General features: G+C 36.4%; 1 protein-coding gene across 1 annotated transcript in view; it reads left to right on the forward strand.

The window, feature by feature from the left end:
- NRK (Nik related kinase) overlaps nt 1-19,321 on the forward strand; it is a 128,588-nt gene that overhangs the window by 63,931 nt on the left and 45,336 nt on the right. The window contains exons 6-12 of the mRNA XM_047765737.1: nt 2,693-2,803; nt 5,505-5,595; nt 8,724-8,854; nt 10,483-10,537; nt 15,998-16,076; nt 17,421-17,596; nt 19,192-19,255. Of these exons, the coding sequence (XP_047621693.1) occupies nt 2,693-2,803; nt 5,505-5,595; nt 8,724-8,854; nt 10,483-10,537; nt 15,998-16,076; nt 17,421-17,596; nt 19,192-19,255 (707 nt within the window). The remainder of the gene's footprint in view (nt 1-2,692; nt 2,804-5,504; nt 5,596-8,723; nt 8,855-10,482; nt 10,538-15,997; nt 16,077-17,420; nt 17,597-19,191; nt 19,256-19,321) is intronic.

The following is a 19,321-nucleotide window of genomic DNA, read 5'->3' on the forward strand; positions in this document are numbered from 1 at the left end:
AGACATAATCAAATCACAAGAAAATGGACTTTGATCAAGGATATCTTTATTTTAAAAAGAATATTTAGAACATAATCTGTGGTCAGTGTATACTTGCTTACATTTCGATTTCTAGTCCAAGAGAAATATTTTTTAAAAATAATCACTGAGACTTTTCGTGATCTTCAAGAGTCAAGGACAGACTGTTATATTTTATATGTGGAGTTTAGGAAATAGGATGGTGAACATTATAGAAAGGTTTTCAACAAGGGATTGAATTGAAACAATGGTTCTCAAACTTTACCCTGCATCGGAATCTCTTGGAGATTCTGATAAAACACAGATTTCTGAGCCCTACCCTGTGTTACTGATTCAGTTGGTCTGGGGTGTGGGTCCACAAATTTGCACTCGTTAACAGGTTGAGGAGTTCCCTTCTTTGGCTCATGGAAATTAATCTGACTAGCATCCATGAGGACGCATGCTCCATCCATGGCCTCGCTGCTCAGGGGGTCAAGGATCTGGGGTCGCAGTGAGCTGTGGTGTAGGTTGCAGATGTGGCTCGGATCTGGTGTTGCTGTGGCTGTGGTATAGCCTGCCGGCAGGTACAGCTCTGATTCAGCCCCTAGCCTGAGAACCTCCATATGCCGTGGGTGCGGCCCTAAAAAGACAAAAAAAAAAAAAATGAGAGGCGATTTTGATTCTACTGCTCTGATAACCCTCAAACTTAGAGATTTTTCAATTTAACCCTATTTTAATTTTAACTCTATTATAATTTTAAACTCAAATGTCGGTTAACTAAGTCCTCTATTCTCTGACAATTCCAGTTCAGATTTTATTAAGTATCACTGCACATCTTTAACAGCTACAATTTTTTTCTTTCCTTTTCTTTTTTTTGGGCATACACTTGTCTTTTAATATATATTTTACTTACACATTTTTTCCTCTGACCACAATAAGGTTGTCTCTTCACTAGATCTATTTCTTAGTTTATTCAGTCTTTCATATATCAAACATATATAAAAATTCATCTATTTGCCAGGCTTTCTGCTAGATACTGGGGATACAATGATAAGCTGAATTGACATGTCCCTGGCCCATTAGAGCTTACAGCTATTTGTGAAGACAAATATCAATCAAATAATCACACAAAAATATATAATTGATCATAAGGGAAGTAACATGCTTCTGTGTGGGCAAATGACAAAGGAATATAAATTAAGTTACAGAATAGGAAACTCTTCCTTGAAAAACTTTTTCTTGCACTGAGATCTGAAGGATGAATAGGCAGTGCACGCAAAAGTTATCTGTGGAGGTAAGAATTTTCATGGGACCATTCACACTTTGTTGCCAATGTAAATTAGAATAAATAGAAAGTAAATGACTAAATAATTACCATTTATAAAGTGTATGTGCCAAGCATTGTGCTTACAAAACCAGGAAAATGAGAATGCCTTGCATTCCTTTCACAGTAGAGCGCTTCTGACTCTAGTAGTACTAGCAAGATTTTCCAAGTGTTCTTCTTAGTAAATGGCTTTAATTCAGGTTTTTCATGGTTCAGAGTGAGCCCCTTGCATTACCACAGTTGTGCCCATTCTATATGGTTGACATGAAAATTAACCTTTTGTGGTTTATCTGTATTGTTGGTTTTGTCAGGCTGTTTCTCCTCTTCTTTTTTGAGAGAGCGTACAGTTTTGAACAAATATAAACTAAGGGAGTAATTTTCTGAAAAGAAAATCTTAGTATTCCAAAAGGAAATAAGGTAGACTATTTGAATATTCATGATTTGAGGTTCATTCTTTTGCTTCCTTTCATCTATGGTAATAATTAACTTACTTGCCTTTAAAAAAAAGAAGATATGTCTTGTTCTATTGACAAAGCAGTATTGGCATGGGCACTAATGCATAAACTTGTGCTTAAAGAAAAGTTTGCAAAGTTAATTATAATAGTTACACTCTCCTTCACATTGGGTCAGTCCTCTAGTTAGCTAATCTGTGGAGGAAATTTACTAGTTGGGCACCTATTTCATTAGTGGCAAAAATAAATTTCCTGAGAAATTAAAATTATTAATAAAGTAAAATTCTGGAGGCCAAAATATTAGCCTTAAAATAGACTTCCCTTAGCAATAAAGTCATTGGGGAAAAAATGCCCTATGGTAATTCAACTGACTGTTTTCCAACTGGAGTTGTATTTTACCAGTATTTGGGTGAAAATATACTAGAATTTGAAAATAAAAACAAAACAACAATAAAAAACAGATCTAGTATTAATTTTTTAAGTGTAAATTGTTTTGAGATCCTTTATATCCTGCTTCCCTACCTGCAAACTGTTCCCTCAACTCTTTCCAGTCATCACTCAGGTTTGTCTCTGCACAGGCTTCTTTCTAAAGGCATGTATTCATTCTGTTTTCAATAAATTGAATGTTCATCCCTCTCAGCATGTCCGAACACTACCTATCCTTCAAGGCTTAGTTCAAATCCCACCTCCTGGTTTAAAAATCCCTAGTGTAGTACCTGCCTTCTCTCCCTCCATAGCTATTTGGATTTTTTCCATTTCTTTCTAATTCCACTAGCCTTCCACCAGACAATTGAGCCAGTCTTTGCAGTGCCTAAATGTCTAAACATTACATATAAATACAAGCCATATGAACTAAAACTTTCCAGATAGTTTGGAGAATTACTTTCTAAATTTTGATACTTTGCTGACTTCCCTGCAGATGGTGATGGAGTTATGTGCAGCAGGTTCAGTCACTGACGTAGTGAGAATGACCAGAAATCAGAGTTTGAAAGAAGACTGGATTGCTTATATCTGCCGAGAAATCCTCCAGGTGAGCACTCATACAGTCATTCTCCCCTGGCCTTGAAAAAGCCTGGGGGTAAAATATACAATGTACCTTTTACCTGCTCATATAGGATGGTTTAAGAATTCTAAACATAACATCTGGATCAGGATACTGAAAAAGACAAAAAGGTTTGAAAGAAAACAAATTTTCAGGTGATATCCTTAAACTTTAAGGTAGAACACCAGATGGATAAGCAGATCCTTCCAAATCATGGCCTTTAATGGCTCTGTCAAAGTCAGACTATAGTGTTCAAAGGATCATGGATATAACAACTTGGAGTATTTATCAGGTTATTATGATTTATAGAGTTCTTTAAAAAAAAAAAAAGCATAGCACTGTCATTAGAGATTCAGGAAGTCGAAGAAGCCAGTGTTTTACCAATGGCCCCAAACTGTGCACGACTGTTTTGCAGAAAGATATCCTCTCCAAATAATGTCTTACTTTTAAAATGTCCCTTATTTTGAATATCAAATTGGATGAAGGTAGCAAATTTCTTGATCTACCAAACTCATATTTTTGTGTCTCCTACGCTTAGGATCACCTAAAAAGGATATTAACAGAACGGAATAGCACCACTGAGAAAATGTTAGAATATTTTTTTCATCCCATCTTAATTGGATTCACTTGTGGTAACAGTGTAACTAATTAAGAGTACAAACTCTGGACTGAGTTTAAAGTCTGGTTCATCATGTATTAGCTGTGTGTCCCTAAGTCAATTACTTTTTTAAAAATATTTTTTATGATTTTTATTTTTTCTATTATAATTTATTTATAGTGGTCTGTCAATTGCTAATATACACAAAAGTGACCCAGTAATACATATATACATACATTCTTTTTCTCACATTATCCTGCATCAAGTTCCATCACACAAGACTGGATATGTTTCCCTGACCTATACATCAGGATCTCATTGCCCATCCACTCTAAATGCAATAGTTTTCATCTATTAACCCCAGACTCTCAGTCCATCCCACTCCTTCCCCCTCCCCCTTGGCAACCACAAGTCTGTTCTCCAAGTCCATAAGTTTCTTTTCTGTGGAAAGGTTCATTTCTGCTGTATATTAGATTCCAGAAATAAGTGACATCATAGGGTATTTGCCTTTCTCTTTCTGACTTACTTCATTTAGTATGAGAGTCTCTGGTTCCATCCATGTTGCTGCAAATGGCATTATTTTATTCTTTTTTGTGTCTGAGTATTATTCCATTGTGTATATATATATACCACGTCTTCTTAATCCATTCATCTGTCTATGGATATTTAGGTTATTTCCACGTCGTGGCTATTGTGAATGGTGCTGCAATGAACATATGGGTCCATGTGTCTTTTTCAAGGAAAGTTTTGTACATATATATGCCCAAGAGTGGGATTGCTGGGTCATATGGTAGTTCTATATTTAGTTTTCTGAGGTACCTCCATACTGTTTTCCATAGTGGTTGTACCAATTTACATTCCTCCCAACAGTGTAGGAGGGTTCCCTTTTCTCCACACCCTCTCCAGCATTTGTTACTTGTGGACTTGTTAATGATGGCCATTCTGACAGGTGTGAGGTGGTACCTTATAGTAGTTTTGATTTGCCATTCTCTAATAATGAGTGATGTTGAGCATTTTTCTCATGTGCTTGTTGGCCATCTGTATATCTTCTTTAGAGAAATGTCTATTCAGGTCTTTTACCCATTTTTCAATTGGGTTGTTGTTTTGTTTTTTGTTGTTTTTTTGTTTTGTTTTGTTTTGGTTTTGGTTTTTTTTCTGCTGTTGAGTTGTATAAATTGTTTGTATATTTTAGAGATTAAGCCCTTGTCAGTTGCATTGTTTGAAACTATTTTCTCCCATTCCATAAGTTGTCTTTTTGTTTTTTATGGTTTCCTTTGCTGTGCAAAAGCTTGTCAGTTTGATTAGGTCCCACCTGAGTCAGTTTTTAATTTCTCCAAATCTCTTTTCCTCATCCATAATTTGGGGTGGTGTTAGCACCTTCTTTAAAGGGTTGCTGTGATGATTTAATAATTTACTCAATAAAGCACTTAGCATGGTGCTTGGCAAAGAATAAGAACTCAATATATATTAGCTGTTTTTACTGTTACTTCTATTATTAATGCCTGGTTAGTATCTAGAGCAATATCAATGAAGCCAGAGCACAGATTAGCCAGGACACAGGTTAGTTTTAGTGGTGAATCGTCCAGAGACAGCATGGTAAGACAAAACAAATTGCAAATGCTTTAAAATGAACTTCCATACCCCCCATCCACAATTCTCATCCTACAATGTTGACTAGAAAATATTTTGGACTAAACAGATGGTTGGATGAGGAATAGAGTAAAATAATGGCTGAACTATGATATTTAAGCTCTCTTTTGGTTAGTTGGAAAAATTGAGGCTATAAAGGAAGGTAAATGGCCCAATGTATACAAACATTAATTTTTCATGTTCTTTTTATTTGATGGGTGTCCTAACTTATTTTCCTTTCCTTATAGCCAAAAGTAGTATTTCTAGGAATTGGTTGTAGTAATTCCAGCATAAAGAAAGAATTTTGTCTAAAAAATGCAAATCTGGGCTTTTTTTTTTTGGCTTTTTTTTTTTTACCAAAAGTTTTCCCAAAAATACTAAGAACAGCACCAGAAAAAGATTAAAATATATATTGATGTTGCTTTTTTATATTAATGTATATATATATATATATACATGCAGGGCTTAGCTCATCTTCATGCACACCGTGTAATTCACCGGGATATCAAAGGTCAGAATGTGCTACTGACTCATAATGCTGAAGTAAAACTAGGTAAGTTTATTCTTATAATACCTTAAGTGAAGCCCAAAATATCTTTTTTTTTTCTTTTTAGGGCCACACCCACAGCATAGGGAGGTTCCCATGCTAGGGGTCAAACTGGAGCTGCAGCTGCCAGCCTACGCCACAGCCACGGCAACACAGGATCTGAGCTGCATCTGAGACCTGCACTGCAGCTCAGGGCAATGCCAGATCCTTAAGCCATTGAGTGAGGCCAGGGATCAGATATGCATCCTCATCCATACTACTCGGGTTCCTTACTGCTGAGCCACAATGGGAACTCCCCAAAATATCTTAATGGAGAAAAGTCCTTTAAGATTGCTGTTTTCTACCTTGTCACTAACAATCCCCTCTACTTAGTTAGGCTAATGTCTTCCATGACTGCAAAACAAGTCAAAATTTGAAAATGCATTTGGGAAGGGAGGTGGGCAAGAGAAAGATACACCAAACTGCTATTCTGAAGTCATATAGATAAAAATAACTTTTGAAGTATAATGGGAGTTTTACATTTTGGTCATTGCTTTACCCTCTGTTAGACTTAGCTATTACATTTATTTCAAAAATTGAATTGAGTATTTACCACGTGCAAATTTCTGTGCCATGGAAAGGGATTAAACAAAAAGACAGTTCTTTCACATCACAGAGCCATGTTTTCCAAAGAATATCAAAGAACTTTTAAATTAAGCACAAATTACCTCACTGGAATTTTCCTCGAAATATTTAAAAAGCCGCTATCAGTTAAAACGATGCTCCAGTAATATCCAAATCAAATTCAGAATTAGAAATCAAAAGGCCAAAGAGTTCCTGGTATTCTATTCTGGAGTCCAGAATCACATAATTTATTGGAAAATAACTACATATATTGTCTCACAAGCACACAGGAAACAATGTATTTCATTCTTTAACATTTAAAGTAAATATTGTTGGTTGTTTTTTAAATAATAGCATATGAATAATGTCAGTATTATGTAATGGTAGTTGACCTCATTGATATAGCATAAACCACTGGTATCAAATCCTGTATTATTTTTAACTATATTAATTATTGCCTACCATATCTCTGGCATGACCTTAAGACGATTCCCATTTTCCTGCTAAATCTCAAAAGTTCATTCACTGAGAACACTTTTCATTGAATATTTGTGGAAGAAGCATGAGGTAATAATTGTTTTTGAAATAAGTGAAGAGTATTTCAACAAAATATGTCTTTTTTGTCTAAAACCTACAAAACTAGAGACACCATTTTAAGACACTGTTAAAATACATGAGGGTCATTTGGATCTCACATTCAAATACAGGGTAGGTAGGATATTACAAGGCTACACTGTATGTTCACATGTGGCAGCACTCCCATATATTTGGATGAAGTTGCTGGCCAACACTGCCATTTGAAACAGAAGAGAAATTATAAGTGAAAAGCCACTCTAAAATCTGTCACAAAGTCCATGCCCTAAAGATCATGTTCTTGACTCTGTAGGAGAGACCTTTTAGCACTAGATTTGATTTTAACAAAGCTTGTTATATACATAATCCTTATACATTTAGTTTTAGATTTCTTAAACCCTTGTATATTTTAAACAACATATTATAAGAAGGTTGCAGAGGCCAAACCAAATGACAGCCAAAAGGAATGACAGAAGGGAAAGAGACTGAACAATGACTGTATTGCAACTGCAATTGATCAATAATCCTCATATTCTGGTCCCTAGGTCATTAAAGAAAAGATTGGATGAGCCACTGTTGAGGTCTCATCTCCAATTTTTTTGTATTTTTTTGTTGGGGGGGGGAGGTTCTTTTTAGGGCTGCACCTGCAGCATATGAAGGTTCCCAGGCCAGGGGTCCAATAGGAGCTGTAGCTGCCAGTCTATGCCACAGCCACAGCAATACCAGATCTGAGCCATGTCTGCAACATACACCACAACTCACAGCAATGCCAGATCCTTAACCACCTGAGCGAGGCCAGGGATCAAACCTGCATCCTCATGGACACTAGTTAGATTCGTTTCTGGTGAGCCATGATGGGAACTCCTCATCTCTAGTTTTAATTTCAGCTTTTCTTTTTTTTTTTCTTTTCTTCCATTCATCACTCTTTCTTCTAGTCTTTTCTCCTTTCATTTTCTTCTCCAAAGGTCATGTATTAGTTTATAACCCTCATAGGTATTTCCTGGCCCTTAAAGTTGGCCTCAGGGATAGTGAGAATGCTGAGCTCTGATGTAACCTATTCTCAAAAAAATATCCAGGTAATGAGATTTTGCAACACCCAATGATGATTTTCATGTATTATGAACATTTTTTTCATTGTTCTTGTTACTCTTTCCTTTAACACTGCCTTAAACCCTTAATTTAAAATTTTTGTCTTCTTTTCCTATATTATTTAAACTGCTTTTCAGTAAAGGTTGTTTGCCATCCTCCGGATTCCTGGAAACCATTCTAAATTAGAGAATCTATTTCATTTTTCATCCCTGTCTTATTTTTTCTGGACTAAATAACCCGTCTACTTTAACCTTTTTTCTGTCTGTTTCTGAGGATACCATACTAAATATTTTCATATAATATATCCCACAGATGGATAGAAGACTGAACTTTTATGCTCTGAGCTATAAAATACCACAGTAAATATATGGATACCACAGTAAATATTTGCACCTGATTCAGAAGATCTATAGAAGAACTTAAACTAAATTTTAGCATAAAACTCATTTTTCTTTATCTGTGTGATAGGACTTTCTAATATCATGAATGAGGTTTCCTAATAAAGTACTAACAAATTTTGGATTTCTTAGATGTTGCTTATAGTGCTAGTTTTCCTCCAGCTTGGTGGCAGGTCCAAACACTACATGTGTTATCACTTCAGAGGTTCAGGGTGTACTGATGGAACTTTATTTTTAATATTCATGGTAAACATTCAGCCAAAGCTACTGTAGACTTATAATAACACTGCTGAGTCTTTTTCCAACATAAATACCAGCAAAATCCTATTTCCCAGTATTCATGGAGTAGACTTCATGGTAAAGTTTGCTGGGCTGAAATGAAAATCTGTTATCCATTGTGGCTTTTGTATTGGCAATAACTTATTGAACTTTTTGTTACTGATTAATTATTTTGACAAATGAATTTTGCAGTGGATTTTGGAGTGAGTGCCCAGGTGAGCAGAGCTAATGGGAGAAGAAATAGCTTCATTGGGACACCATACTGGATGGCACCTGAGGTGATTGACTGTGACGAGGACCCCAGACGCTCCTATGATTACAGAGTAAGTGTGAGGATTCAGATAGTAGGAATTAAACTTTGGAAAGGACTTTTGACATTTTATTTTAAATTATAAAAGAAAAGAATAAAAATCAGAGAGCTCTTTCTTTAACATAGACTAATAGGAAATGCAAGCCACTATTCCTATGTGTGGTTTGATTATATGCATAAAAATTATATTTTCTAAGAATGTAGACAGAGTAGACCACTGGGAGTTATCCATATTTGAGGAGGAATGTCTAGTTCATATTACTTGCAACTTCTTGGTAAAAACATTATATAATGTGGCTTTATATGGAAATTTAACTTCCAGGGAAAGAGTGCTTTGTAAACTTAAAAATGACTAAATGTAAAGTCAATTATTAATCCTCCCAGTTACTTAGCTCCAGAGAGAAAAAAAATAATAATTTGATTACTCGGGGTAATGGAGAAAATCTTTGGCATGGTTCACCTCCAAACCACAGAAAATCAGTGGAATAGACAAATTAAGTAACAATTCATGCTGTTTATTAAAATTTCCACTGAAGCTGCAATTTGGACAATATACATCTATGTACACATTTCAAAAAGCTGATGTGGAAAGAAAACTCGCCATTTGCTATAGACTGGAAAAACCACACTCACTCTCCACATCATAAGTCATCCAAACAATTCATTGTGGTTTTGTTGTGTGGAACCTAGGACTCAATACTTGAAGTTGATTAATTCAAGTTTCATCTCTTTTCCCTTTCCCTTAAATGCCCTCTGCTTGATCTGCAAGCAGATCTACTGAGAGCTTATTATAGCCCAATACTATTAGGAGCTATGGAGACAATGGAAACATAATGTTCTTTAAGTGGCTGGCTGTAAAAATAATGCTATATAGCTGTACAATTTCTGGCAGTCTTCCAAGGACTCTAAACCCATATTAGTTATATTTTTAAGTTTTTAGTCACATGTAACTTAAAGAAAGCTTAAACTTAAACCATTACAACAACCCTTTGAAGCCAATCCATGTATAAACAGGTGTTTTAAAAATTCAATTAACCTGTTTAGGAGTCATTAAGCCAAACAATGTACCTCTAGGTCTGTGCCCTTTCCTCATTCTAAAAAATCAAAGTACAGTTAATAGTAGTGAAGGTCATTTCCTAGAGCCTCCCAGAATGTAATTTCCTAGAATTATAATACTTCTATCCTCAGTTTACTATATTCAAGGAGCTACTGAGAGTGCTTATATATATAATTTCATCTAATACTCATTCTAGTTCTATGACATGGATACCATTATCATCTTCACTTTATGTAGAGTGAAACTGAGGTACAGAGAGTTTACCTAAGATTTACTGCTGGTAGGATAGGACGTCTTTACAATGAATTCCTTTTGTTATTTCAGTTAAGGTAACAATATCAAAATGAATTTTCCTTACACTGAATTCCATCCCACATCAACTTGTTGTGTAGTGCAGCACTGGTTGGTCACAAGCTCAGATAATACCTTCCTATAACAGTCTATAATTAAGCTTCATTATAGAAAACCCATAAAATGACTCAGGCATTGACACTTCCTCTCAGCCAAAGATTGTTTTGAGATTCTAAATACTATCAGTTTCCTGTTTTTAAGTGACATTTTTGGGGTCATCTTTTCCTTTATAGAGTGACGTGTGGTCCGTGGGAATCACTGCTATTGAAATGGCTGAAGGGGCTCCTCGTGAGTAAAAATATTTGATTTTGTTCAAAGTTAGGGAAACATGCTATACAAATCTACCACTTGTACTAGCCAGTTTGTACTGGCCACATAGGTGTGCCATACTATGTGCCAAAACTATAAATGGTAGCCTTTTCCTGATTACCAAATGCTATAGTCAAAATTGCAAGATATGTCTATGAAAGGAGTTGATATTTTTTCCCTCTTAAGATATCTCATTTTAGGCTGATTGACTTTTGTTTCACTTTAGCCTCAATAACATTTGGTCCCGAAAGTCCTGACCAAAAAAAAAAAAAAATCTAAAGGCATTCCAGTATATATTCCCACTGGTAAAATATTTAGGTTCCAGAACATGTACAGCTATACACTGCTACTACTTCAGACTATGACTGTTTAGAAAATCCTCCAGTGGTTCATTTTAATTGAGCCAATCTTCAACAATGTTGAGAAGTAAGCATTTTTTTTTTCTTTTGGAGAAACTTCAGCTCATCACTGGTGCCTTCCTTACACATTTCAGCCCCTCCATTGCCCCTAATTTTTCAGAAGGTTCCATTATCTCTTCTTTTCCCTCTCCTTCCCATCATTTAAATGCCTTGTCAGCATCCTGTTCTCTCGACACTGCTTTCTGGTAGGAACTGAAAATGGAATGTGAACTTGGGCATAAATGATTGATAACCATGTAATGTATAACCCCATATGCAGAACATACTTGCTGTCCTCAATACCTAAATCCAAGGATATAAATGATAAACACATCCCTAGTATTGATGAGAAGTGAGAGAAATGCCTGGAGTACGTGTATGTCAGGGGGCAGGGGTTGGATTTGCTTTGCTTCTCCCTCTCCAAGCAGATCTTGTGGGGTCCCATGTTCCTGCATGCTTCATCTACACAATATCTACCCAGCAAGCTTTATAAGCTTGGACTATCTTAGCACTATTGTTCAAGGCTAATGAGAGTAATTTCAAAGAGTAAAAATGGCAGTGACATAATTGTTAAAATTTCTGGTGTCCCTTGGAATATCACAGAAGGCGCTTGAATTAAAGCTGGACCAGATATGGAGATCAGGTCATTGCTGCCTCTCTGCTAGTGACAAAAAAATCTATTAAGTTCCTATATTGGGTGAGTTTTAAAATGATGGAAAAACCATTTATTCCACATATGTAAAATCGGAATGAGACTGGGAAGGTGCATGTTATTCTTCATCACCTCATGTTTATTTCTCTTTGTGAAACATGCTTAGATTATGTTAAATTGAGCTGCTGCTTCTCTTTCCCCTCACCCTTCCTCCTCTACCCTCCCCTTCCCTCTCCTCCACTCCCTTTACCCTCCCCCTTCGACCCCTACTTTTCCTACTTCCCCTCCCCATCCCCTTCCTTCCATTCTCTTTAAATACACAATATGTATTTCATGAGTATTGATGCATGTATTCAGTTGGGATCCATGACTGCATCAAGTAATATATTATTTCTATTATCTTTTCAACAAGACTAGCTTTCTACATTTTGCAGATTTGTTCCTCTTGATTCACCTTTTTTGTTTCACTTTTATTCTAAAATGTTAAATCATGAGAGAAAAGAGGGGTAATGAGCAAATTTACAGAAGTAGAGAGAGGGAGGTTTACCACAGAGTGCAGAAATGACAGCTTTTTTTTCAAAAGGCAGGTGAGGATCGGGAGATTCATAACTCACAAGAGAAAAAGTACCAGCATGCCAGGATTAGTAGTCATTGCAATGATGCAACTTTGTTTATGAGCAACTTGAAATAGTCACACTGCTAAAACAATTGTCTTTCACCAGCTTCCTTTATTGCCTGGAGTATTAACTTTGGATGGGAATGGTTGCCATCAGTTTAACTGCAGAAATCCTCCAGGTTGTTATAATTATTATCTTAGAGAGAATGGCCTTCCAAAGTCACAGTTATGTAATAATTGCCTCTGGGGTCAGATAACAAAATCCCCTTCTGTCTTTGATGAGCCTCTCCCAGGGTAGCAAAAAAGGAGAATATCTTCTCACTGAAAAGGTGCGATAGAGGCTCTCAGAGGAGAGACCAGCAGGACCATTGCACACCAGGACATTCTTAAGGCTATAACATGGCTAATAGTTATTAAAACATCAGCCTATCATAGGTCAATTAATATTGAGTATGTGTGGTTCTTAATTTCTTTATTCTTCATAGAGAAGTGAATCTCTGCCTGGTGGAAAAGCAGAATGAGGATTGACAGTTTTCTCTGACTCTCCTTCGTTGTTCAGGATCAACACCAGCCAATTTACCTTAATCTGAACTGTGTCTTTCCCTATATTAGCATTCTCCTTGGCATTGTAGAGATTATTTTTAATATTGTCAGCCATGCTTGTTTATAGTCCTACTTCTATTCCTTGTAGTGTCCTTCTTTCATATCCCAGATCAATCTTTACCTGAGGGTCTTGTGACTCAAATTTATTTAGTATTCAGAAGATTCCTTCAGATCTCAACATATTGTAAGAGTAAAGCACATCATTTAAAATAATTCAGGAGGAGTTCCCGTCGTGGCGCAGTGGTTAACGAATCCGACTGGGAACCATGAGGTTTCAGGTTCGGTCCCTGCCCTTGCTCAGTGGGTTAACGATCCAGCGTTGCCGTGAGCTGTGGTGTAGGTTGCAGACGCGGCTCGGATCCCGCGTTGCTGTGGCTCTGGCATAGGCCGGTGGCTGCAGCTCCGATTCAACCCCTAGCCTGGGAACCTCCATATGCCGCGGGAGCGGCCCAAGAAATAGCAACAACAACAACAAAAGACAAAAGACAAAAAAAGAAAAAAAGAAAAAGAAAACTAAAATAATTCAGGAGTTCCCGTCATGGCGCAGTGGTTGACGAATCTGACTAGGAATCATGAGATTGCAGGTTTGATCCCTGGCCTTGTTCAGTGGGTTAAGGACCCAGCTTTGCCCTGAGCTGTGGTGTAGGCCGGTGGCTACAGCTCCGATTCAGCCCCTAGCCTGGGAACCTCCATATGCCATGAGAGCGGCCCTAGAAAAGGCAAAAAGACAAAATAAAATAAAATAATTCAAACTACACCCAGTTTAATGTGTAGTTTAAATTATTTTACTACACAAGAGATATACTGCAGTAAAATACACTATCAAGAGAAGTGTTTTTAAAGTAGATTTATTGTTTCAAAGGAATGAGCCTCCAATGGTCAAAATTTAGGCAATGTTAGGAGATATGGGGTGAAGGGGTCATTAATTGACATTCCTGGAATTAGACCTTATAGGAAACCTCCACAATTGCTGTTTGACATAGTTCTTTCACCCATGCTATGCTTTATTCCTTTGTGGACTTCTCCTTTCCTTTAATGAAAACTCACCTAGTCTGTGCCCTAACTCTTGACCTTGAAGATGTTTTTAGTTGACTGAGATGCTTATATGTTAATAAAAGACAACTGCTTGATATTGTACAAATTCACTTATAATATGTTTAAAGGACAGAATCTGGGGACTGATTGTACACAGTAAAGGAATGAATAGAATCAAATATGTTCCTGATATTTTGAGCTTGGGGCTAATTCTTCCCTCAATTATATACCTGCACCTTCTGTTAATTTATACCCATGTAATTGAAAAAAAGACTTGACCTTTGAACAATTGCCTTTACATCACTCTAATGAAATTACCCGGGGAGTTACTTTCTACTACTGTGAGAGGCCAGTTTGGCACTATATTTTTCTGGAGATGTATTTTGGGAGGGGAAAGACGACTCTAAAGAGTCATTAATATCAAATTATCCTCACATGAATGACACGCTCATAGTGTTAGATGGAATTTACACTATGGTTCTCCTATGGATAATTTTTGCACTGCCAGTTTTCTTTAATCAAAACACAAGAGGAAACAAGTGAAGTGAGACATATTTAAATGCTTAGCGCAAAGCCCAGAATTCCCAAACCAATGAGGTAATGAATTTATATAACACATATTGGAATAGGCTTTTCTTTGTATGGTTGTGTGTCTGAAAAAGAGAATGAAAGTCCAGTAATTTGGCACAGAATTGTGGTGCCAGATAGTTAAAATCTTTCTTATAATATCAATAACTAGTATTTATTAAGTGCTTACCTCTGTGCCAGACACTTTTATATGTAGTTTGCCATTTAATCCTCACAGCAAGTCTTTGAAGGAATTCTTGATATATTTCCTGTTTTTAAAATGAAGAAACCAAGGCAGAGAGGTTAAGTAATTCACCCAAGGTCACAAAAGTGGAATTAGGATTTGAATCCAGGTGATCTTACTCTAGAGGGTATGCTCTTAACAGTTACACTATAACCACCCCTTTTCCTAAGATTGCCAGTTTCCAAAAGATTCCTCTCACCTTTTTAGATTACTAAATCATTCTTTATTTTTGGAAAATGACTTTTTAAATTTTTAAAAATTTTTTTCTACTGTACAGCATGATGACCCTGTTACACATACATGTATACATTCTTTTTTCTAACATTATCATGCTCCATCATAAGTGCCCGGACATAGTTCCCAGTGCTACGCAGCAGGATCTCATTGCTAATCCATTCCAAAGGAAATAGTTTGCATCTATTAACCCCAAGTTCCCCATCCACCCCACTCTCTCCCCCTATCCCTTGGCAACTAAAAGTCTATTCTCCAAGTCCATGATTTTCTTTTCTGTGGAAAGATTCATTTGTGCCATATATTAGAGTACAGATATAAGTGATATCATATGGTATTTGTCTTTCTCTTTCTGAATAACCTCACTCAGTAAGAGAGTCTCTAAATGGGAACCCTCCTGCACTGTTGGTGGGAATGTAAGCTGGTATAACCACTATGGAGAACAGTATGGAGGTACATTAGAAATCTATACATAGAACTACCATATGACCCAGCAATCCCACTCTTGGGCATATATCCGGACAAAACTTTCCTTGAAAAAGACACAGGCACTCACATGTTCATTGCAGCCCTATTCACAATAGCCAAGACATGGAAACAACCCAAATGTCCATCGACAGATGATTGGATTAGGAAGATGTGGTATATATACACAATGGAATACTACTCAGCCATAAAAGGACAAAATAATGTGTATTGTGCTTAGTTACTAGTCTGGTTGACTTTTTCAGCCTGTAAAATTCCAATTTTACAACTGTAGATACCTACAATACAAAAACGCAGAAAGATGCTTATCTCTGCTTGTATTGTTTACTTCTCTAAATATAGAGCATCGATCACACATTTCAAAAGTTTTGTCTAATATAATTTATTATTATTTGTCACACCTGGAAATAGCGAAGCTTTAGGACCTTATATAATGGATTGTTTACATTAAAGTCAGCTTTTCACCTAACTGCATTTTTTGTATCTATTCTTTAGTGTCTATTCAATATAATATGTGAAAGGACACTGAGAATCCCCTCCAGAATAAAGAGCGTGTTCTGTAGTTACTCATCTTACTCATCCTAAACTTATCCATTTTTCTTTGCAGCCCTGTGTAACCTTCAGCCTTTGGAAGCTCTCTTTGTTATTTTGCGAGAATCTGCTCCCAAAGTTAAATCCAGCGGATGGTAAAGATGAATGACTTAATCTCTTAAAAACATTAACTGGCTATTTTTATGCAGCAAAGAAGTTTTAATTCACTTGATCAGTCCTGCTTCACCATTCCTGTTGGAAAATATTTCCTAAAAACTAATACCTTAAGTAAGGGGGTCTAAATGACTAATATTCATTAAGAGCTAGCTAGCCAGCTAGAAATAATACCTTCCATAGTATACTATGATGAAATTACTGCCCTGGCATAGTGGCATATTCAGTTATTTCTCAAGTAAGGGATGGACCAGTGGAAACCATTTTGAGGTTTCTCACTGAGCTTAGATAGGCCATTGGTGATTATGATATATACCCCAGTCATTTGACCCATTAAATTAAACATCCACAAACCTAGAGAAGACGACGTGTTCCCTACTAAACGAGGGAATCTTTCTTATTTATTTATTTATTTATTTATTTATTTATTTATTTATTTATTGTCTTTTGTCTTTTTCTGAGGGCCACACCTGCAGCATGTGGATATTCCCATGCTAGGATCTAATCGGAGCTGTTGCTGCTGGCCTACACCACAGCCCCAGCAAGGTCAGATCCAAGCCGAGTCTGTGACCTGCACCACAGCTCACGGCAACACGGGATTCTTAACCCACTGAGCAAGGCCAGGGATAAAACCCACAACCTCATGGTTCCTAGTCAGATTCGTTTCCACTGAGCCACGATGGGAACTTCTCTTTCCTGATGAAGCTTTTTGATCTAGCACCTGAAACTCTTGCTTATTCTTAGTGTTTATGGCTTGTTCTGATGGAAGTGGTTACTATGATTTGATTGCTGACATTCTTCCTTGTGATTAAATTTAACTCTTCCCACAGATCCAGCTTTTCTGATCACATCTGTTTGCATGGACCATTTTAAAAGATCAGTTAGTGCTGGTGCTATTAACACCTTTTCCTGGATCATTACATTGACACCTTTATAACTCAAAATGCACATAGTCAACTGAAATACTCAGACTTCAAAGTATGACTACTGTGGGATGACCAGTCTGGTTTTATGGCCTACAGAAATCACATCAACCACTTAATTGCCATTCTACCACTTGACTTTTTACTTTTTACATACTTCCAAACTCATTGAAGTTTCCCCTATTATTTGAGTAGAAAATGCCATTGACTCTGGCCTCTTCTGAGTTTTGAATGACATTTTTGTGTAATATATGTTGCCAAACTGCAGGATATTTGGCAACTGCAAAGACTATAATAGCTAGTGACAACTCTCTCCAAAAATACCACCTTCAGAGTGGCATGTGAGTAGAGGTGGGAGGAAGTTTGGCAGGCCTGAGAATGACTTTGATTGATTTCTTTTAGGTCCCGCAAGTTCCACAATTTCATGGAAAAATGCATGATAAAGAATTTCCTATTTCGTCCTACTTCTGCAAACATGCTTCATCACCCATTTGTTCGGAATATAAAAAATGAAGGACATGTTGTTGAGTCATTAAAGAAGCATCTTACCGGAATCATTAAAAAGAGACAGAAAAAAGGTAGAGCATGTGCATCTTCATTTTTACTGGAATGAATATTCAAATGAGAGCAAATTTTATTAATTTATTTTTTTCAGGAAAAATAGTATTTGTTTAAGAATTAAGGTGAAAGGGAAATTCTGAGGCCTTTCATATTTAGATTTTCCACTAATATGCCATGTGCATTTAATTCATTCTCTCTTGCCTAATCATCTGTGTACATAAGATTATAAATTGTTACCACTTACAAATGGCAGGTGTTCATATTTACAAAAACCTTTGAAAGCCTCAAGAAGAATTTCATGATGTGCCAATTTTATTTTAAGAAAACTCCTAACTGAAGAAATAAACAAAAGATAGCAAAATATATATGCTATTATTCTTTTTTGACTAATATGGTAATTAATTCCAATGAGATAAATGAATTTGTAATTACCATTTATTGACTGCTAATTTTAATGTAATACCTGGGTACCATACAAAGTTGATTTTATGTGTTAGTCTCCATCTTTAAGATGCAATTAAAGGAACAGATTTATACAAATAAAAGTAAACTTCTAGATATTAATGCCAAAAATGGTAGGATGGATGTTCATCAAATCCAGAGGAAACTACTTAGGAAGTTCTAATTTTATAGGTTTTATGCCACATGCTGCATTTGATTGGGAGTACCATAGGCAGGATTGAGTAGTAATGGAGTAAAAGAGAGAACCTGAAAAAGATAGCAGGCATTTTCAGATCCACTGCAGGATTGATTGCAACAGAATCCCTTCCATCTGCATAACTATACATATCTTATTTTGAAGTGAGAGGCAGAGGGAATTAATTTATTTAACCATGGTGGAGAATGTATTGGACCAGCATCACAGAAGCCAGCCAATCTCAAATGTGTACAAGAAGATTCCCCCCCCCCCATCTATTTGGGAATTCAGTAATTTCCAGAATTGCAAGATTTCCAGAATGTAACCTTCAGGAAAAGTCACATATAGAGATTACATGGAAGAAGTAAATGTAGTTGTCCAAAACTCTTTAATATAAGAAATTGAAAAGAAAACTCTTTTGTTTTGTAAGCTTCTATATTTCAGTATGGCACAGCCAATAGGAAAGAAGCCAAACATTTTCAATATGTTAAGTGTAAAACCCAGAATTTAGATCTTTACCTTCTCTTTGAAAGGACCAAAGATCTCGATCCTCATTTTCAAAGATCCTCACTGAAAGAACTAAAGATAGATGTGGGCTCCAGCCATAAAGTCCTTACATCCAGAGCATATACCTATAAGCCATGCTCACCAACCATCTAGAGTTTGTCTTGGCCCTTTATCTTTTTGCCTTTCTCAAACTTTTCCCTTTAGAATTGCAACAATCAGATTGCTAAATTGTCTTTCCTAAGCCAAGTGAAATTAGTCTGTATCGAATAGCTGCACCATGCTGCAAAAGTGGGCCTAGGAATAAGGATATTGTCTACATCAACAACTAGGTATAATGTTAAGGGTTATAGTCCTCTTATCCTTGTAAATTCACTTGGCATCCTGAGCAGTAAAGGGTACAAATTGAATAAGGTAGATATATTAATCTCTGCTAATTGTTATGCTTTATTTTTTCTATTTCATAAAAAGGAATACCTCTGATCTTTGAAAGAGAAGAAGCAATTAAGGAGCAGTACACCATGAGAAGATTCAGGTACGTTAGACATTACATATATAATTTGATGTTACCAATTTATGTAAGACAGTTGATTCTATACTC

This window comes from Phacochoerus africanus, chromosome X, assembly GCF_016906955.1.
Source record: "Phacochoerus africanus isolate WHEZ1 chromosome X, ROS_Pafr_v1, whole genome shotgun sequence".
Classification (NCBI taxonomy): Eukaryota; Metazoa; Chordata; class Mammalia; order Artiodactyla; family Suidae; genus Phacochoerus; species Phacochoerus africanus.